Source organism: Parasteatoda tepidariorum, chromosome 2, assembly GCF_043381705.1.
Source record: "Parasteatoda tepidariorum isolate YZ-2023 chromosome 2, CAS_Ptep_4.0, whole genome shotgun sequence".
Classification (NCBI taxonomy): domain Eukaryota; kingdom Metazoa; phylum Arthropoda; class Arachnida; order Araneae; family Theridiidae; genus Parasteatoda; species Parasteatoda tepidariorum.
Genome location: NC_092205.1, coordinates 16,110,719 through 16,130,309, shown reverse-complemented (window position 1 = coordinate 16,130,309; position 19,591 = coordinate 16,110,719). Strand labels below are relative to the sequence as shown.

General features: G+C 26.9%; 2 protein-coding genes across 4 annotated transcripts in view; one reads left to right on the top strand and one right to left on the bottom strand.

Moving 5' to 3' along the window:
• LOC107454837 (transcription factor kayak) lies at nt 1-15,991 on the top strand. Its single transcript, XM_016072154.4, has 4 exons — nt 1-661; nt 6,900-7,229; nt 9,942-10,049; nt 12,194-15,991. The coding sequence occupies exons 1-4, from the start codon at nt 554-556 to the stop codon at nt 12,620-12,622; spliced, it is 975 nt and encodes a 324-aa protein (XP_015927640.1). The 5' UTR covers nt 1-553; the 3' UTR covers nt 12,623-15,991.
• A 2,589-nt stretch (nt 15,992-18,580) lies between these two features.
• LOC107454839 (uncharacterized) overlaps nt 18,581-19,591 on the bottom strand; it is a 58,896-nt gene continuing 57,885 nt past the window's right edge. For all 3 annotated transcript variants that reach the window (XM_016072158.3, XM_016072157.2, XM_016072159.4), the window contains exon 8: nt 18,581-18,785. In XM_016072158.3, coding sequence (XP_015927644.1) covers nt 18,626-18,785 — 160 coding nt within the window. In that variant the 3' untranslated portion in view covers nt 18,581-18,625. The remainder of the gene's footprint in view (nt 18,786-19,591) is intronic.

The window sequence follows — 19,591 nt, the reverse complement described above, 5'->3', positions numbered from 1 at the left end:
GAATCACGCATGTGTTACTAATCTATCCAAGGGAGCATTCACACTACATGAGTTAACCATAACTCTCCAAGAAAAAGTATTTTTTAAATGACTGCAAATGGAAATAAGAGTGTTTTCGAGTGTTCTTTTACTAGATTTGGATCAAAATTTATTCCGTTTGTTTGATTTTTTTGACTAAATTTTTCATTTTTTGTCTGAGGCATGCATTACGAATGCTAGTCGGAATGTTAAATGTGAATGTTATGAATTAGAAAAGGCTATTAAATATTGAAATAACCAGTTTATTTTCCCAGAATATCATGCTTTTTTTGCCTATAAAGCTTTATTTTTCTTAAAAATTAAACAATTAAAATTAAAATAGCGTAAAAAACGTGTGAAGAAGACGTTTTTTTCAGACGCAAAATAATTTTATTTTTATTCTATGATGTCATCGAATGACTCATCCAGTGATCTCTCCAGAAACGAACTATGACCATAAACGTGATGATGTAATTTTTCTGTTTGTTTTTGTGAAAACAAGAATCTAAATTTTAATTAAAAACATTATAATCTTATGTATTCTCGAATTAATGAAAAGAATTTATCAGCTGATCGTTTAAACGTAGCTGATATTTTATCATCTATGGCGAATGGCGCAGAAGATTCTTCTCCTTCTGTTAATGTAAGTTTTGAAATTAAAATTAGCTGATCAGTTGTTAAAAATTAAATATTTATTACTCATTAAAATAAATCATTTGTGTCAGAAATCTATGATAATAATTTGTCTTGCTTGCTTAAATATTTTCTTAATTATTTTTTCAGTAGGCATAAATAGTTTTAATTCATTTATCTGTGTGTTTACTCTTTTATTGTTTTAATTAGTGTTATTTCTGGCATTCTCTACTTTTGTTCGTTCTTTTTTGATATTAGTTTATTTACTGTGATTGAAATAATAAAAATATTCATGTTTGCTTATAATGCTGAGCTATATTTTCACTAAGCATAATTTATTCCAGCTCAGTTATGAAATGAAAATTCAAGTTAGTTTTATTAGTAAATAAAATGTGTACTCATTACACTTTTCTTTATTATTAATCTTTTTTCTTTTAGTTTATAACATGTAGATTTTTTCATACAGCTTCAAAATCAATGATTAATTCAATCTTAAGTTGTTTGTTTATCGCAAAATTTGTGAACAATAACCATCTAGTGGGTTAATATAAAATATAGATTTCATCGAGCCTATAGAGTCTTAGATTTGTAAATTATGAAAATTTTATGTTGTGAATTATTATAAATTTTTACTATATTGTTGTTACACTTTGTTGTTCAATGTAGATATTTTTATAGCTCTTAATAAATTATATATTCTTGCATTATTTGGTGCTGGTCTTAAATTAAATTGAAAATAAAAAGAGATAAATTAACAAAAAAGCAGAATGAGTCAAAGTTGACATAAAAGCTTCAGCACTCGATCTGATTTCCGTGGTCCAAATGAAAACAGATGATATAACGTGAGGTCACTATATAGTTACTACATAAATTTTGCGCATAAATTTACTTCGAAAATACAGGGTTAATCTTTCTAAGCTTTAAATAGAATTATGAAACTGAATAATACTTTATTTTTAATGTCAATAAAGTGCGAGTATTATATACCTAATATAGTTCATAACGGCTAAAAATAGATTTAAATTTTCTCCTATGACATCTTTTAAAATTGCTCTTAAATTTTAGTCTATCATTCAATGCTTTTTTTAGATCTTAAAATTTTGCTTCCGAAGAACAATGTCAAGAAGTTAGATCACTTTATATTTCTGCTTTTAGAATTACATTATGAATTTTGATTATTGTAAACAAATTGCTGCACAGCTGCCCTCGGCTGAATAAATTGCGAGTTCGAGAGGTGAAACTTTTTGAGCTTGATGTGGCACTTCATCAATATTTTTTATTCATATAACCTCAAAGTTATTTTTTTTTTAAACTTGTGTTACTTTTCTTGCTTGGGTGTGATATGTCAAGAGAACTGAACAAAACTGATAATGCTAATTATGCCACATGTTTTAAACTCCAAAATAAACTAAACCTTATAAAACACTTCATGAAAGCAGTAAATATAAATATGAAAAATATGATAGAGGAGTGTCTTGAACCCTATGAAAATTTTTTTTTGAATGGTTATGAGTGTGCAGAAAACTCAAGGTACAGAAAATGAAGGTGCAATACACAGTAAGATTAAAAAATAAAGTATCTGCACACAATTCAAAAGTATCTGTAAGTTCGTAATATTTTTGATACCACAATAATTTTATTGCATTGCAAAAACAGTTAATTATTTAACATTTTAATTTATTACCGACAAAAATAAAATAGATATGTATCAGCATGCACATTAACATTAAGAACATTAGTTGAGGCGGGCACAACCTTTTTGAGTGAAGGGCCACTTGCATAGCAGGTTGACTAACGAAGGGCCACACGCATATTTAGTCATCTTGGCAGCAAATATGATAGGTACTATTTATGTAAAGGTTAGTGTGCCAAGCACAAAAATTTTATCAAAAAAATCAGCAGCTAATATGTTTGTATAAAGTTATATACTTATATATATAAATATAAATAGGGGAAGAAATATATATTCTAAAAAAGAACTGTAATACTCAGATTGAAAGTGTAAAAAAACTACATGCATATTTTAAAGTGTAATATATATTTGAACTAAATATTTTAATTAAGGAAAATTTATAGGGTTTAAGCAAAAACCAAAAATTAAAGCAAATCCATTATATTACAAAAAAGGATTCAATATTTATTTACAATTATACTTCAGGCATTATTTCTATTCCTTGAATTAGAGATTTTGTGAATTTTTGAAAGGGAAATGTTTTTTTCCTTAAGAAGGCACACCAAAGCTAAAAAAAATTTTGAATAAAATATAAAAGCTTGTGTGTTATAATAACTTTGTAGTTAAAGTGATAAAATTGTCAAAATCACAAGGAAAAGCATTGTAATAATTGCCCAAAAAAAGGCTTACATTTATGATAAAATCAGCATGAATAAAGCACATAATGATTTAAATGCTTGATTTAAAATTTGCATGTCATAATAAAAATTGGAATTTCTAAAACCTTGGGGTAATGCATCACAAAGATTGCCAAAAAACTGATTGAAAAATAACTTGGATTTATGTTAAAATTGGGAAAAACAAAGCGTGTCAAAAAGTTATTGTTCAAATATGGGATTCAATCAGGGTTGGCAGGTTTTTGACATGTGACAGTTTTTGACGGTTTAAACCATGGTTTAAACCGTCACGTCAAAAACTTCACTAGTCGAAAATGTCAAAAACCTATATTCATATGTGAAATTTAATTTATATATTAAATTTATATATTTTTTATAAAGGATAGTGTTTCTAAATATGTTCTAGAAAAAATAAATTTAAAATTTTGAAGAAACACTTATATTTTGAATAGTAACCAAAATCTTGTACTTTTGAAAGCTCACATCTTTTGTAATATTATGTATTCATTTTCATGTGTTATTGAAAATCTGCAGTGATATTATTAAGAAATTTATTTATAACCAAATTTAGTGTATAGTATAGATTATACTAAAAATTAGACATTTTTAAAGATAAACATTAGCAGTTTTGTACATTAGACATCTTTTAAAGAAAAATCTTTTTAATATTCTTTTAAATCTTCTTAATAATCTTTTTAACATAAGACAATACAAATTTAAGTGCTTTCTGTTAAATACACAGAGTAGTTAGTGTCGATTTACAGTATATTCAGCCTATTCATTTACTATGCTGAAAATTTAGTTTATCCAAATACTTGTGAATTTCATTTTGCTGAATACTATATAGTTTTGTTGAATATCTAAATATTCAGCTGTTGAATAATTACTTCTTGCTTTCAAGATATGCATTATTTGTATTCTTAATACAAGTGGAGAAAAAAAAATTAAGAGATAAAAATTGTTTTAAAATGATAAGTGTAATAATTATAAATAAATATAATAAACAATATGAATTATATTTATCATTATTCATAAATATAACTACTTTTAAATTCAAATTAACATACTGGATAATAAAGATATTCGGTATAACATTAAAAAAAATTTTTTATACACTTGTATCTTGTATCAAGTTTGTATTTATACAACATAACTTGTAAGTTCCTTATAAATATTAGTTATATGTTCCTTATATGTCAAAAATGCATAGTAATAAACTTTTAATTTTCTTAAGTATCAAAAAGAAAAAAAAAATTTTTTTAAAAATAAATATTTAAACAATTTTTGTGCAAAATTTTTCTGCACATGCATTTGAATATAAATTTCTGAGATTTTAAATCTGTTATTTTACCTTAATTTTAATTAAAAAATATTTTAAAACCTGCTGATTACCTATAGTATAATTAAATTTCAATATAATGCATGGCAACTGTTGGTAGTTTTGAAGTTTATATATTTTTTTTGCAAACTTCAGTTTTTGACATTTTTGACGGTTTAAACCAGTATTATACCCTTGTCATGTCAAAAACCACTTTTTGACGTCAAAAACCCAACCCTGGATTCAATAGAGTGTTGTAATGATATCGTAGTAAGAATACCAGATTTTCGAAATCATGTGAATAAGCGTTAGCAATAACTGTCAAAAAAAGTCATGATTTACGATGAAATCTCAGAAGTTGTAATTTCGTCATAAACATATTGGGATTTTAGAAACCGTATCGAAATTAGTTGTTATAAATTTTAAAATAAAACACAATTGAAGCGTCACTTGGATTTATGATGAAATCTGAAAAAATAAAGACAGTTGAAAAGTTATTATTCAAATTTGAAATTCGCTCGTGATAATATTGTATTAAAAATATTAAGTCGGAAAAGCAATATAGATTTTCAATAGAATCTGTGCAAATTGAGTGGATTAAAAAGTGATGACTGATTACGATTAAAAGTTTTTGAAAATTTTTTATTTTTCAAAGAAGTTATTGTGTTCAAAAGCTTTTATGGGTCGCATGTGGGTCGTAGGTTGTGCACCCCTACATTAGTGGCAGATTAATGTGTGTTTCAAATTTGGGCTGCAGCGTTAATAAACGAAATTGCATAGCACTAATGATGGAATAGCTACTCTTTGGGCTAAAGAAATAGTTTTATATTTTCAATTCGGAAACATTTGCATGTAACTAGATATTGATTTTCATAAATACTTTTTTTATATTACAATAAACATCAAAAAAGTATCTGAGAAATAGAAGAATCCCGCTGATATGTCCGCACGCGACATGCATGCTTTTATATTATTCAACTATGTTGCAATATACATTTCAAATTCTCAATAATACTTTATCCATATTCATTTGACCATAGATTGCGCTCAGGACCTCCAAAATTGAGAATAGGTGGTCCCTCTCTGTCATTCATAGAGATGTATCATGTTTATTGAGTGGTAGAGTCAAAAGAAATAGTGGTTCAATAGTTTTCTGGGAGCATCGAATGACTCATTGTCAATAGTTACTTTTTGGAGAATTTTAAAAAAGAAAACAATTAAACAAAATTTCAGTTGCTATATTGGAATGAGGAGATCAGTTACGATGCACGTTAAAATAACATTGTCTATGAAACAGCAAACGGGACTTCACATTGCAGTCGTTAGAATGGAAGGGTTGCATTAATGGGAAGTCGTGCTAAAGAGTAGAGACTGTATGTATATTTTTTTTATTTGTTAAACATTCTAATTTCTCTTTCAAATATTTTCTTATAAATTTTTTAAGGGTAGTTTATGTATGTTTGATGAAAGAATTTACCTAAGCTTTTTGGGAGAGGCTGCCTGGGAGAAAATATTTTAGTATTCAATTAGCAACTTGGTTAGTCAATTATTAACTTGGAATTAACATTAGTAACTAGATTAGTCCATTAGTAACCTGAGTCGTCTACTAGTAATTATTCTATTTTTCATTGGTGTGAAAGAAATGTAAAATTAATTGGTATTTATTTTGATGCAATTTATTTTAGTTCCATAAATCTAAAAAATATAAGGTCCTGATTTTGAGTGAAATGCATTATTTTGGGAAAAATAAAATTCTTATTCATTAAATATGTGATCAAAACAAAATTTCAATCGCTCTTGTACAGGCTCTCTTGAAATTAAATGTAACAAGTTTTTTAAAGCATTACTTTAGCTCTTAAATTTTTGAAAATTTATTTTTTAAACAAAATTATGATTGAAATTACATTTTAAAAGTCTCCCAAGATTTTTTAAAAGTCTTAGTATATATTGTTATATGAAATGGTGTGAGGTGACCATCTCTCAGAAGTATAACATTAATTTTTAATTACTTTAATTGATGCTATTCAAAAATAGGGTGTATAGCATTTAATTTTCGATTTCATTTTTTATTTGTTATAAATGCTAATTAAAATAAATCTGTTACGTTCTCATTTTTTTCTGCAGCATCTATTACTGCTTTTATATTTTAAAAAAAATTTAAACTGCAACACATGTGTCTTTAAATTTAAAACGACTGGAGTCAGTCGTTTTAAATACCGACTGCATAAGACTGGTTCTTGGAAAATATTTGGTACTGCTGGGAATTTTCTGCACCACTTTTCAAAATTATTGAAAAGAGTTTAACTACATTTTAATAAACACATTATGATGCATAATATTTTTTAAGATTCTAGGATGTTTATTTTCTTTAAATGTACATGAAAATATCTGGCAATTATCTTTTTATAAACTCACAATTTACTTAATATTATCCATTTTAAAACACCAATATCACTAATGTTAAAACACATCAGAGTATCTGCTTAGAATTTCTGAGAAATGCTTATGATTTTCGTTTCTTTGATAAAATGTATGTTTAAGATTGTCAGATCTGTTCTAAACTATTTCCTCGTATTTGTAGTGTTCCACAATTGAGGGGCTAACATGTGGAATTACTCGAACAACCCCTACTTTAACTCCTACCACCTTAAAAAACATTGAAGAATCTTTTATGGAGTATAGTTCTATACCTCCTGCTCCATTAGAACATCAACATCAAGCTGGTTTTGCCCCTCCTGTAGTTTCTTTTGCAAATTTACCCAAACAAGAGGATAATAGATGGGTCGATGACTGCTTACAATCTTCTGACAGATCTTTAGATTCTCCTCGTCCACCATCTGAAGCATCTTCAAGCTCTCGTGCATCTAAGTCTGGTAGGAGTGGTGGAAGGCGTCCGATAAGAGATGATAAGGTAAAATGAAAGTTTTTCTGAATATTAAATATGGATTAAGAAACTTTTTTCTTTCAGTGCCAAAGAATCTGATTGAATTCAATCATATTTTCTTAACCAAATTGATTAAGGACCATGCACAATATTCCCATCTTCAATTTATTTCTTAATTTATTATTTTTACTGTCTGAGAAAATGACTAACTTATTGATCTCTTTTAATGTCTTTAGAAAGATGTACCCATGTGCACTTTCTGAGGATGGAAAGTAGAGAGAACCAATGTCTCCATCAAAGGAGCAAACTTCTAAATATTAAGATTTTCGTTTGCTTTTGAAACCTGTACACGTAGTATTTTTTTCTAATAATGTTTGCATCTTAAAGAAGTTTTTTCAAACAAAAGTGGAAAAGTTCTGTTGTTACATCAAAAAATTGAGATTGAAAAAAATCTAAGATGGAAATACTTAACTTTTGGTACTTTTTGTACTTGGACATGTTACTAGACAAAAGTTAGGGCCGTTTACAAAATGATGTTAGAACAAAATATACAAATGATTCAAAGAATTATGATGGATATGTATCGAGGTAGACAGTCATACTATATCAGAATATGTATGCTTTTGTAACTCTTTCATAATATAGTAAGTTACTTCAATAATGTTGGGTGCAAGAGACGGAAATGGCATTTTTCCAGTATCTTATTTATTTAAAAATATTTTTTAAATGTGTTTGGTGCGTATTTTAAGCTTTTTGTGAGTACTTGAAGCAAAATGTTCCATTACACAATGAGAATAGATTTTTTAATGAGAAATATTGCTTAAAGACACAAAAGAGAAGAAAAAAAACCTAATTTTTTTTTTTAAACATTTTATATTTACAATCTAGTTTAAACAATATTAATTTCTAAATGAGTGAAAAAAGCAACAAATTAAAAGAAAAATTATATCAATTTATTAAGAGATTAAAGGTACAGTTTCTTTTAATATTTTAAGTAGAGAAATATGAGGTAGAGTCAAGCAGTTCCTGGAATAGGTCTATTACAAATTATTAATAAATGAAAACGATTTTATTTTATTAGCCTTCAAAGTACTTTATTCACCCATCCACACACTTCTGTCAACATGAGTATAACTATTCAAAGCACTCCTGGGCCTCCATTTTGTGAGAGGTCCTACAGTTGCTTTGTTGCATTTTTGATCACCTCATCTGAATCCATAAAATGGTGTCTCTTCAATTTCATTTTCTGTTAAGGTACTTTTTCACAATCAGAGTGCGATGAGGTAGAGCACAGTCATGTAAAAGATACCAAGCGTTTGTTGTTCACTTTTCAGGTCGTTTTTGTTCGATTGCACCCCTTTGCATAGTCATGTAAGGTTCTTTATTAAAAGTTTGGCCTTCGGGAATAAATTCGTATTGAATGACTCCCTCTTCATCGAAAAACACCTCCAACATCACTTTCCATCGGCTTTCGTCGTAACGAAAATTTCCCTTCCTTGGTGATGATTTTGCTTTCCACTCACTGAAAGCAAACTGACATTTTGTGTGAGGGTCGTAGATAAAAGCACCATGTCTTATCACCTGTTAAGATTTTCTTCAAGAAGCCGCCATCTTCATCAGCCATGTCAATCAAATCCCTGCACATGTTCATTCTCATTTCTTTTTGTTCAAGTGATAACATTTTTGGAACTAACAAACACAATGCTTGTTCAAATTATCATGAAAAATTTTGTAAACACTCTATGTAGAATTCCTAGTTCAGAGGCAATATCATCAATGGACATTTGCCTATCTGTACTCACTATTTCACGACTACACTCAACGTTTTCATCTGCTGTGGAAGAGCAGAGGATCATCTTTGATGTTTGTGCGACCTTCACGAAAATCTTATTCCACTCAAACACAGCGGTTTATTTTTTCGTGGCATCGTTTCCGTATGCTTTCTTCGGCATTTCGAGTGCGTCAGGAGAAGATTTCCCGAGCAAAATACAGAATTTAATATTTGCTCTAACCCATTACAAAACCCAATGAATGAAAAATTTGCTTTGTCAGAAATGACCTGCAGCGGACACCATCGGTACCAGAAATGAATTTCAGATGGCTGTGTCTTTTCGTAATGAGTGCTGATAGAACCTCTAAAAAAATATTTCCCCTCTAATGAACACCTGCGTGAATGTAGACGACCATTTTGGTAATTTATTGACTCTACCTTGTATAGTAAAAGTTTATTTTAGAATTAAATGAAGAACTGCTATATTGAATCACATACTAAACATGTTTACTACTGCCAACCTTGCATAGAATTAACACTTATAAATAGCATACTAATTTTTATAATTACATGTGAAGTGTGAATGCTCAAATTGAGTCTTAAATTGTCTGATATATAAATTTTAAAATTCTGAATAAAGCTAAAATAAATAAGTACTCTGAAAATAATATTTTTTAAGTGTAGATATTAAAACTTTTTGATTTTATGTTAAATATACTATATTAAAGTTAAAATTGTTCTTATATTACTTATTGCTAATTAAGTCTATATGTCAGTTTTAATTTCTTCTATTTCATTGAATATTTTCCATTTTGCCCAGTTTTTTGTTTTTTCAAGTGTCCAAGAAAAAATTTATTTCTTTCAGACAAAATTCCATCCCTGGTTTAAAGTAATTTTTCAATAAAAGATAAATAAATATTTTAAATATTTTGTTTATTAAAATGCTCAATATTAATTTAATATTTCAGCTAAGTCCAGAAGAAGAAGAGAGACGAAGAATTAGAAGAGAACGTAACAAATTGGCAGCAGCACGATGCCGAAAAAGACGCATGGAACTTACCAGCAATCTGATGAATGTAAATATATCTCATTAAAAATATTCTGAAAACACTTATCTTTATTATATACTCTTCTTTCAGAATAATTTATGTCATCTAAAATTTTTAGAGGTAAAACATTTTAACTGGTAGTTCTTGAAAAGAGTGGTGCTGGAAGTTTTTACTGCAAATTTTCAGCATTTGAATATAATCTTTTCTTCACAATTAGTTACTTTTTTTTTTTTTACTTTCTGCAAACTGCAGTAGATTTAAATATTTATAATATTTATATATATTTAAATATTTATATTATATTATAATCATTTATTCCAAAATAAAAACTTATTTAGGAATTGCCTTATCCACGGTCATTTTCAAAATTTCATATAATTTGAAATTAAAAGTAGAAAAAAATTGTGATATTAAATTATGTAATTTCTAGAAGTAATTAAGCATCATGTAAAATTCTAGAACCATTTGAAAGTTCCTCTTTCAGTTCTTTTTTTTTTTTAAATTAATTTTAGTTGTTACTTTATTTGGCTAGATATGATGAAAATTGCTATGTCTGTTACCATAATCTGTATTATTTTTTAATGTTCCAGACAAAGATATTTTATTTTTTAATTTGTGAATTTAAATTTACCAAATAAGTGAGTCTTTTTGTTACAATATAGTTTAATTGATCAGGACAGAGATGTTATTTTAGAAAAAAAGTTTAGGAAGCTGAATAATTCTAATATATATATATATATATATATATATATTAATTTCTTTCTGATTTAGACTAAAAACTTAATATGCTAAACTAGCTAGTTAAGAAATAATTATTTTTTATATATTTAATTATGGTTACAGGCATGAACCTAGTAAGAAGCATTAACACCAAAAAACTTCTGCTTTATCAATCGAACATTGAAAATAGATACTTATATTTCTCAACTAAACATTCATCACTGGTTTACCAGTGATGAATGTCATACATTGATTGTCATACATGAATTTTAAATATAATTATTTAGTTTAAAAAATGTAAATAAGTATTTGGTAACAGATATGGCATCAATTTGTTGACAGCAATATTTAATTATCCAAAAAATTTTATTTTATTAATAATTTTCATTTTAATCTTATTTTTTTTTCTGACCTGGAAATATTAAGAGGACAATTTTAATAATATTACCTAATGTGTTCAAGAATTACTAATATTAAAAAAAATAAAATAAAAATTAAAGTTTTAAATAGTAGAATAAAAACCATATTACATGATATTTCAAGAGCATTTCTGAGAGAAAGTGGAAAGAAAGTAATTCATGTAACTATTTGATTTATGTCCAATGTTAAACTACAAGAAAATTTTTTTCTTTAAGAGCCTATAAAAGTACCATTTCAAAATATGGTTTAAATGTTGCTAGATGAAAAAAGTTAAATGAAATATTTTTTTTCTAAAAAATAAAAATTTAGAGTTTTTAAATTAATTTTTTAAGTTTTTATTATAACTTTGTTATATTATCTATTTTATAAGATGATATAAGAAACTGAATGAAATGATAGATCAAATCTTTTTCTAGATCAAATTTTTCTTAAGTTACACAATTGGGGAAAGAATGTTAAGCTGAAGTGAAATATAAATTTTTAAAAATTCAAAAATTTACAATTTCGAAACAAATTGAGGTAAAAAATATAAAATTGGTATTTTTCACATTGTAGCAGGTTTAACAAAATCCTAAAAAGTCCTTGAAATTTAAATTGCTGACATAATTTTCTTTTTACTGGTTGATTTGTTATGGAATTACCCATTTGCCAAATAATATTTTATTTGTTGATAATATATTTTCTATTTCATTTTAGCAAACCCAATGACCAGTTTTATTTTAAAATTTAATAGTTTAAAATGAAGCTTGAATTTTTAAGATTCATCTGCAGTAGTTTCTTTTTTTAGCTTTCATATAGCTTTCAAAGTTTTTTTTTTCCCATAGAGATGTAAGAATACATATGTTTACTTTTTGTTGTAATAATTTTTTTTTTGTATTTTTTTTTGTAATGAAAAGTTGTTTTGAGCCATGTGCTTACAAATCATCATACAACAGAGAATAACATGTATCTTATGTAGATAAATCATCCTCAATTTCATTTTATTTTGAAATCTTATGAATGCTGAGAAACATTTACTCTTTTTCCTCTAGGAAACGGATGGTTTGGAAGAGAGACGTTCTCTTCTTCAAAATGAAATTCACATGCTTACTCTTCAGAAAGAAGAATTAGAATTTATACTTGAAGCTCATAAATCCACGTGCAAGTTACACTTGCATTCTTCAAAAAACAACAAATCTGTTGATGTGAAACCTAATGTTAACAGGTTGAAGCCATACAATCGTCCCAACTCCCTCCCACTCTCTTCAAGCTTTAATAGTAACAACGAAAATAAGTCACCTTCAGATGCTCTCAATTCTGTTTTAAACACTCCATCCAATGGGCTTTTCCAATTCGAGTCTTTAATGGACAACAGTGCCACCTCATGTGTCATATCATCTTGTAGTGGTCAACAACGTAGTTCAAGTAGTGACCTATCTAGTCCAGATACAATTGCACCTCCTAAGCTTGTTTCCTTGTGAACATGAAATTTAGATAAGCTTTTTTTTTATTATTGTAAATGGATCATTTTTACTCCACCTAAAATCGAGTAACCTCCTATCACGGCATCTTATTCATTGGAGTAATCGAGTCAATTTATTTAAATAAATTCTGTTAAAATATAAACTTTTTACAAGATTTTTGTTCTTTATGCTTTCTTAGTGTGAGTTAATTTCTAACGAATGCTTCAGGCATCAGATAAAAAAATATTTATGATAAAATTTAACTAAATCATTACTCTCTCTGGTGTCTTATTTTTTGAATTCTTCAAAATGAACACATAATTTTCATGCATTTTGTTGCACATCTACCACTTATGTTAAGTGTTGCAACATGACGATGAAAATTATTTGCGAAATTTAAAAGAGAAAATTATAAAAGCATACAAGTTGTTTCTTTTGTTTGAAACCTTGACATTTTAAGGAAAAATTTAATGAAAAACTGTTTTAGATTATGTGTGATGTTTTTTTTAATTTTTTTTTTATCAAATCTGTAAGATATTGTATTGGAAGTTACTGTGTCAGTTTCCTATTGTTTTATAATGCTGTGTTCTTACTAAATTAAGAGTTCAATTTTTCTGAATTTTTTTTTCTTCATTCAGTATTTTTAAAACATGATCTTTCAAATAAGAAAATTTTATTGTAACTGTATGCTTCCAGGGGTCTGTCCAGACCAAATTTACTACCGTTTAGCGGTACCTTCACAAATTCAAACATGGAAAAACGGTAGTTTCACAAAATACTTTTTCATAAAAATATTTTTTTGTATCGCATAAGAAATGATAATACCATATTCTCGTGTTGATTTTTTATTATAATTTTTAATTTTCACAAATTATGTCTAAATTTTCACAAAATAGGTACCTCTCAGAAAAACCTAGACAGACCCCTGGCCTTCCAACGAATTTATTTGTGCTATTTTTTTTTAATTGATGATATTTTTAGAATTTTTTTTATTAGTATTATAATTATAAACTTGAAAATTACAACAAGAGAAAAACATACTTTAGAGTTGGAATTGTTTTTGTCATTTTAAGCATGTTTGCAACGCAGTAAATGTGGTTAATTTAAATATATTGAAATAATAATAAAAATTTTCAGTTAATATACATTTGTTCATTTGCTTTTCATTTTCCTCATTTTATTTGCAAGTCTTAAAAGAGTATTGTTAATGTTACTGGTTAAGTCGAATGATTTAAAAATTTTATTATGGAGGCCGTTTACATGAATATCTTTAAAACCAGAAATGTTTTCTGTGTTTCCTTCTGTGTGGTAAATGTTAAAATTGTCTTTGATTTTGTTAAAAACATTTAAGTTTAACTGTTTGTATTTTAACAAAAAATTAACACATTTTAATTTGCAAAAAGAAATTCAAATAGAAATTTTTTTATTATTACTCTCTTTATTTTATTTCTTGAAGACCAATGGCTTAAAATTCTGTATTTACTATTTTGAAATTGATTTTTATTGCTTTGTCTTACACTTTTACCTAATCAAATGCTTTCTTTAGGCAAGCAAGATTTACTAGTCAACTATTATAGACATTTCTTTTCACCTATAAATAAAAGATTAGGTTATTGAACATGAGCATGAATTTGCTAAATTTCTAAAAACTAGTATTATAGAAAATTGGATGCCTGAATGCCTCTGTTATTTTTATCTGATTTAAATTTCTATTCTATTTAACTAACATTTCACGCTTTTGATTTAAATTTGCTAATGAACTTATTTTGCTTTAAAATATTTCTGATTGCCTAGTTATTCAAGTATTAAATGAATCTTTTTATTACTTTATCTTAAGGAGAAAAAAGTTGTGAAATAAGTTGTTTTATATAAAAATTTGTATAAGTCAGTACGCTTTTTCGCATCCGTTTTTGATTTTATTAAGTTTATGTCATTATTTGAAATATTTTATGCGTATTTTTAATTAAAATATTTTGATTTTATCACAGCTTTTTGTTGTACTTTTATTATTATGAATCCTTCTTTTAAATTTACTGTTTTTTTTCTTCCTCTTAATGTATTTATTTTGGAATTATTCGGAAATTAAGTTGCATATTATTTCAAATTATTTTGTAGCATGATTAGTATTCATTGAGGAGATTTTATATTAATATTTGATCTCAAAAAATGTAAATAAATATACTGAATGCATACATGTGTTTTATCCATTACTTACATGTAAACTCATGATTGCTCACACAACTGTTGCCTTATTAAGCAGAAAATCATTAGCCTTTTTGCTCGCTCACATCTTAAAATTCATGAGTCATGAAATGTGTTGACCCTTTTACCATCTCGGCAAAACTTTTTCTCTCCAGTTTGCTATTGAATAACATTTCCCCACATCAATATTGGATGAAACTTTATTGTTTGCAACTATTTTTCATAATTAAGTAATAGAAATGGAAACATCTGAAATGATATGTTTTAATCCAAAAACTACTATTATATATAAAAGAAAAGAGTTATTTCACTAAAAGTATTGTTGGGTTATCTCTATTGATAATCAAAGGGTTTCTCTTATCCTGTTAAAAAACTGTGGTGCCAAAGTAAGCCCTGGAGGGAATAAAGAAAAAGGTTTAAAGGGTTAAACCATAACAAAATATATAACAATATTTTGTAATCGCAAATATAGTAATATAATTTTCTTACTAATTTATTTTCGATACAAAATTTATGAAATTCTTTTTAATATTTTTATATCTTTACAAGAGGTGCTTTTTCTAAAATGTGTGCTAGTCAAATATATTCTTTAGTGTCTTTTTAATGTGTAAATTTTATAGGTGATAAGCTTAAAACGATATATTCTTATGTAATAGTCAATCTTATAGTGATATAAATTTGTAAGAAACTTCCAATAGGATTAAGCTTTCTGTTATATGTATTGAAACTATTGCTGATATTAGAACTATCCAATATATATGATGCAATCTCATCTTTATACTAACAGCTGCATTTTTTGTTTGTTTAATTTACGTATGTGCTTTATTCATATTTTATAAACTCAATAAACGTAAAATTTTTTTTGTATTATTGAAACTGTGTTTTATTTTAGTTATTTTAAATTTCCAAAAGTGATACAAAACATACCTGTTATATATTAGTATTCTATTCTATGTGTGTTTAATTTAGTAGTAATTCTGTGTGATATTGATATTTAAACCTCATTTGTTATTTATGTTTCATTAAACATATTCTCATTTTATCGTTTACATAAGAATATTTCATAAAATTTTGTTCATGTATAATGGACAGATAATTGTGTGTATATGACAAATTTTTTTATCATGCCATTTGCTTGGTTTCGTATATAATCACATGCATGAAATAAAAATTTTCTGTTGTGAATTCTGTATTTTCATTCTTTTCACTTCATAAATTTTTTATTAGAATTTTATTGTGGAAAAAGAAATTTTTTTTATATGTAAATATAACTTAAATAAAAGCATCGACTTTCCAACTTAGGGTTCCACCAAAGATTAGGCTATATTTTTTTAAAGTTGTAATATCTTATTTAGTTTTTTTTTTTATTTTAAATCTTTATTTCATTCTTTCTTTTTAAATTATATTTTTATTTAAAAAAAATATATAAAATTTTTATTTACTTATAAATTAGAACATGCAATTTCCTTTAATCTAAACTTTGTATCTTACATATCTCACAAAAATATATTTCCATTCCAACTCAAAGCTACATTAAATTTGTTATCTGCAACTTTTATTTATGGCGATATGTGGAAAAAAAGTAGTTCGTATCCATAGATTAATTTCTCAGTTTAAAAATCACAAGGCAAAAAATAAATGAATAAAAATGAAGTGGATTCTTCAAATTTGCAAAATTTATGCTTTAGTAAAAAAAATAATATTGAAAATTATATTAAACAATGTTGCATTAAATCTATCAATAAATAGTTGTATTTTACTTATTCTTGTGAGGTTTGTGCTGCGAAAAAAAGGGGGTGTTTTGAAATTTGATCGAAAAGGAAACATTTTTAATAATAGCATTTATTACAGTTATATATTATTATTTAGTAATTACAAACACTGCAGATGTTTACTACCAGGTATTAAATTATATTTTAATTACAAATGCGTTATGTATTTCAATGTCTGAAAATAAGTTTTTATGGCAAAATGAACCCATTTTCAGCCAAAGGTGCGTAAATCAATAAATATTTTTTTATTAACGCTGCGACCCATATTTTTCACTAATTTTATTTTTCAGCTATTGTCAAGGGTTCTGAAGACATCTATAAAATATTATAGTAGCTTAATTGGAGTAAACACTTTCTGTTGCAAAATTTTATGCTAGTTTCTAACTTGAGACTATTATTGACAAATTCGACTTTTTGAAAATTTATAATTTATCCATTTGAGATTAATCATATGTTTATAATGATTGGTTAAAGTTGTAAGTTCTGTTCTAATACAATGAAAAACAAACTTTATATATAAAAAAAAAAACTAATGTTAAACTAAATGGTTTGTGTATTGATTTGAACAATGGTGCATTCACCCACCTTTTTATTTCTTAAATAAAATATTTATAACTTTTTTTTGTATCTTAGTGAATGCATTTTAAGCATATTTCAATGAAAATTATTCAACATTTTATAAAATTTTTATGCTTCGCCTAAAATGGGTTGAGTAATTTGATTTTTTTCTTCATATTTTCGAGTCTCAAAAAATTCAGTAAATTATTGTTGGTATTGGGTTTTATTAAAAAGAATCTAGACTATAATGTTTTTTTTTTTTCAGTATTGTCATTGAAAGTGGAATGCATTTATCGAGTTTGCGTAGAAACGCTAAAAAAATTGCCCATTATATTTTTTTTTGTTGTAGCAAATGTACGATCTACGTAAAATGTATTGGATTGATATGAGAAAAATGCTTACTTTTTTGATGTTATGGCAAAAATTTCTGAAATCTGTAATGATGTATGTTTTGTTTTTGAGGAGGCAGTATTTTGCTGTGGGAGAAAATGACTCGTGAGCGATCCCAAATTATATGGCATATATATTTTATATGAAGCTCTTATAGAGATGCCAGTTTCAACCGCTGAACTTGATTAGTGTTCCTTTGTCATTCAACCATTTTCCGTTTAGCACGATTCCTATTGGACGATACGTATTCCTATCCCAATCGAAACGTATCACTATTGGTTGCATTTGTAACTGATTGATCATTGATGAATTTCCAGTGGACAGGTAAGCTAGTCACGAAAGCTGTTGAAATTTTTTTCTTGCACTGGCAAATTTTTTTTGTTGTATACTTTTGCATATATACAATGCGAAAAAAAAGGAGCCACATTAGAATAATTTTTGATCCTAATGGTCGGATTTTAGCGTACTAGGACTCAAACTTAATTGCTCGAGGAGTTCACCACAAAAATGCTAATTAATTAGATCAGACAGTCAAAATCAGTCACAGAAACGTACTTTACCTGAATAAAAACACCCTTTTTTTCGTAGATTCGGATTTCTGACCTTCAAAGTATTCACACTGGGAAATATCGTCCCAATAGTTTCCTCAGGAGAATGCTCCAAACTTTTAGATTCATTTACCATATTAATAAATCCTCCATAAATGTTATTTTGGTACATCCTTTCTGGATTATTTTACTGTGATGCCCTTTAACTCATTTTATTCAGTTCATATTTTTACTTTTTAATTATAAACGATTTTGTTAAACTTTGATATATTTTTACATAAAATTTCACTCGATTTGGTTTTCTATTTCTTCAGTTGTCTGTAAATATGAGTTTTTTACTCTATGTTTGGACATTTGTGTATTTTTAAGAAGCAAATGTATGCCTAATTTTTGTTAAGAATTTTGTTAGGTATTTTTGTTTGTTAGGAATTTTGTTAGGTTGTATTGTCTGTTGGTTGTTAGGAAAGCTGTTGTGTTAGATTAAATTTTAAGGACGTAAACAATGCTAAAAAAATACACAACTTTAATAAATATAAATAAACACATATGATTTACAATTCAGCAGCGCCTGTAACATTTATGTAACAAGGTGGCTTGAAAGTATCTGGTTGTATAATGTCATCCAAAGCAGAGTAAGTTGACAAGGCGCCGCCTACGACACCACTCGCAATGATAATGATCAAAACGCATTTTTCAAGAGTGGAAATATTCCTGCAAGAATAAGAATTATCATATACAGCTTGCTCTGTATCCTTAATCTGTATTTTTAGAATCCTTGAACATGTTAGAGATCGCAAATTTATATTTAAATGTCAAAGGAAAAAAATGCCTAAATCTGTGAAATTACTTAGTGAAGAAGGCGTCATAAAAACGTCAAAGTAGTTTAACTGCCTTATGTAGGGTAAACTAACCAGTGAAGGAACATTTCATATATATTGATTAAAAATAAGAATATTAAAGTTTTTCTTTAGATTGATTGGTAACAATGGCTTACTGCCAAACAATAAGAAGTCATCTAGCAATGTTTTGGATTACCTAGTCACAGAGATTTCTCTGGAAAATTTTTTAACTTTGTTATTATCTCTGCAACACCTTGTTTCCTTGAAAAAATTATAAGGTGAGTGTTTGTATTTATATGTTTGAACTGGAATTGATTGCATGTAATAGTTTTATTTTTCTCACTGTGAGAATAAGAATTCAAAATATAGTTATAGAAATTACGTTTTTATTTTTTTAAAGCATCATAGCATAATCAAGTACTGAGATAAGGGGATGTTTATTCACTGGATCACCAAACGATGAAAAACCAGTGAAGGAACAAGTTTTCCTTTACTGGTTTTTTTCTAAGTTAATGAAAATGAAAGAAAAACTTTAATTTTCTTGTACCTTTAGTGATGTTTTGCATCAAAAGTATGTATGTTAAAAATGCAAAAAGCAACTTCTAATCAGTGAAGGAACAGGTATGTTCCTTTACTGGGCATAGATTTCCCAGTGAATGAACAGTATGTGTTAATATG